We start from the raw sequence: 2,414 nt of genomic DNA, 5'->3' as shown, positions 1-2,414 counted from the left end.
ACGCACGTACGCACGCACGCACGCGCGCACGCACGCTGCCAGCTATATGCCACTCTGCATGTGTCCTCGCGAGTGTCTCAACAGGATGGATAGCTCATCATCTGATCTAGGATGTCTGATAGGACATCTCGGATCTCCAGCGAGTCCTTCTTGCCCGCCTTCACCACGCTGTTTACCCAGGGTGCGAAATTAACGAGAGTCCGGAGTCAAATACTCCCTGATTTACTGCCGGACTCCCTGAAAATTCTGCTATACTTGTTTTGTTTCTGTTTGTACGTAGCATTTTCGTTGTATTTCTTTTAATTAAGAATGCGGAAGAAACAGATTCTGTATTGTGCCCAAGATTTCTTGATAGTTAAATTTTAATATTAAATCTTCAAAATAAGCACATGCATTGTTGTTAATACTAATAGGTATCTTTAGTTTTTAACTTCAGACTGCAGACGCCCTCATTTTGCTGCGAACTCCCTCTTTTTGAGGGCAGGGAGTCCGTTGGACTCCCTCGTTTAAAAGTTCATTTCTACCCCTGTTTACCCCAACACAACAACCTTTGATCCGACCTTTTAACCAACATTTGACTTTGAACCGACCTTTTAACCAACCTTTGACCTTGAACCGAGCTTTTAACCAGCCTTTGACACTACCTTTCCATTGACCTTTGACCTGACCTTTGAACATCCGACCTCTGAACTCACCTCAGCAGTATGGCTATCTCGTTCTCTAGAGTCTTCTTTGCCCTTCAGCACAACTTTTACCCTAACCCAACAACCTTTACCCAAACCCAACAACCTTATCCCCAACCCAATGAGCTTTGACTCAATCTTTGAACCCTGACCTGACCCCCTGACATGACCTTTGAACCCATGACCTCTGCACTCACCTCCGCAGTATGGCTATCTCGTTCTCCAGGGAGTCCTCTTTGCCCTTCAGTGCCTTTTTGTTGATGCATTTTATTGCGACGTGCTGCGGCTCCTTTCCCGTGGTCCGACTTTGCGCGAGCACCACCTCCGAGAAAGCACCGCTGAAACAACAATACAAGAGCATCCGTCAGCGCCGATAAACACAAGAGCAGCCGTCAGCTAGCGGGCGCGGTTGAGTAACAAAAGAACAGTCGTTCGCTCCTTCCCCGTCCGACTCCGCGCGAGCACCGCCTATGAGAATGCAAAGCTGCAAAACACAAGAGCAGTGGTCAGCGATCGGGAGAAGTCGAGTAACACAAGAGCATCACTTCGGAGCTTCGCGTGAAAAACACAATCAAATATTTGACAACGGGAGGTGTAACCCTGCCCGCCGCCGTCCACTGACTTTCAAGAAAATATATCTTCAAAACTACTCAATGCATTTTCAATTTTTGCTTTTTTTTAAGAATTTGACTTATTAATGATGCTTCTACCCAGAATGATATTTTCAAAAATAATATCTAAATAAGTGAAATTGTACTATGAAGTCACCCCATTTCCCTTTTTTTGAAAAAAAGTTAGGTAATTTTAAGGTAAAATTTCTGATTTTATATATATTTAGATACAATTTTTTTCAACAAATATTGATATATGACTTTTTCGTTTACTGTAAATACATCCTCAACTAAAAGTGACAGATAAATGGTTAAACCGCCATCCTCAAATCAGACCCCACTCAAACCCGTCTGGAGGACGGGTAATAGCTAGTATAATATATTACTACTTCAGGATTGTGCTGTTCCAACCTAATACTAATACAAACTAATGTAATGGAATGGAAAATGTAGATACAACTTTTACATACTACTACTACTATATATATACTACTAATACTTACAAAATCATTTGTCCCACAAATTCCGTGTATGCGCGCAACAGAAATAACCGTGAATATAAAATTACAGACAACATTGTCAGATAATGGCTGCTCGAGAAATGCTACGCCAGCGTTAACACACAAATTCACAGCTTCAGCGGTCACGTGAGAACGTCATGTGACCAAGCGGCTTCTTTGCATGTACTACACATCACACGCGCATTCAGTATCCACTGTAGACAACACGGACTCTCTCTCTCTCTCTGTCTGTCTGTCTGTCTCTCTTTCTCTCTCTCACTCACTCTCGCCCTCTGTCTCTTTGTCTTTCTCTCTTTAACTATCTCTTTCGCTCTCACCCTCTCTCGCTCTCGCGTGCGTGCGCTCTCTCGCTTATCCATCTTTCGCTCGCCCTCGCCTTCCTTTCTCTTTCGCCCACTCTCACCCCCTTTCTCGCGCGCGCGCTCTCTCACTCACACCTCTCTCGCTTCATCTATCTCTCCATTGCGCACGTTATTTTTTTCTAACTTTCACTCTCCTTCTTTTGCTATCTTTCTCTCACTCACTCTCGCCATCTTTCTTTCTCTTTCTCTCTCTCTTTCTCTCTCTCTCGCTCTCTCTCTCTCTCTCTCTCTCTCTCT

The 2,414-nt window shown here is 43.9% G+C and overlaps 1 protein-coding gene across 1 annotated transcript in view; it reads right to left on the bottom strand.

Moving 5' to 3' along the window:
• LOC106816403 (E3 ubiquitin-protein ligase HECW2-like) overlaps positions 1-1,021 on the bottom strand; it is a gene marked incomplete at its 5' end in the record, with an annotated part of 9,027 nt that extends 8,006 nt beyond the window's left edge. Inside the window, 2 exons of the mRNA XM_014821004.1 lie at positions 645-756; positions 881-1,021. Of these exons, the coding sequence (XP_014676490.1) occupies positions 645-756; positions 881-1,021 (253 nt within the window). The remainder of the gene's footprint in view (positions 1-644; positions 757-880) is intronic.
• Between the last annotated feature and the right edge of the window lie 1,393 nt (positions 1,022-2,414).

Source organism: Priapulus caudatus, unplaced genomic scaffold (genome assembly GCF_000485595.1).
Source record: "Priapulus caudatus unplaced genomic scaffold, Priapulus_caudatus-5.0.1 Scaffold1369, whole genome shotgun sequence".
Taxonomy (NCBI): Eukaryota; Metazoa; Priapulida; class Priapulimorpha; order Priapulimorphida; family Priapulidae; genus Priapulus; species Priapulus caudatus.
Note: the sequence above shows the minus strand (reverse complement) of the source record. Positions and strands in the feature narration are given on the sequence as shown.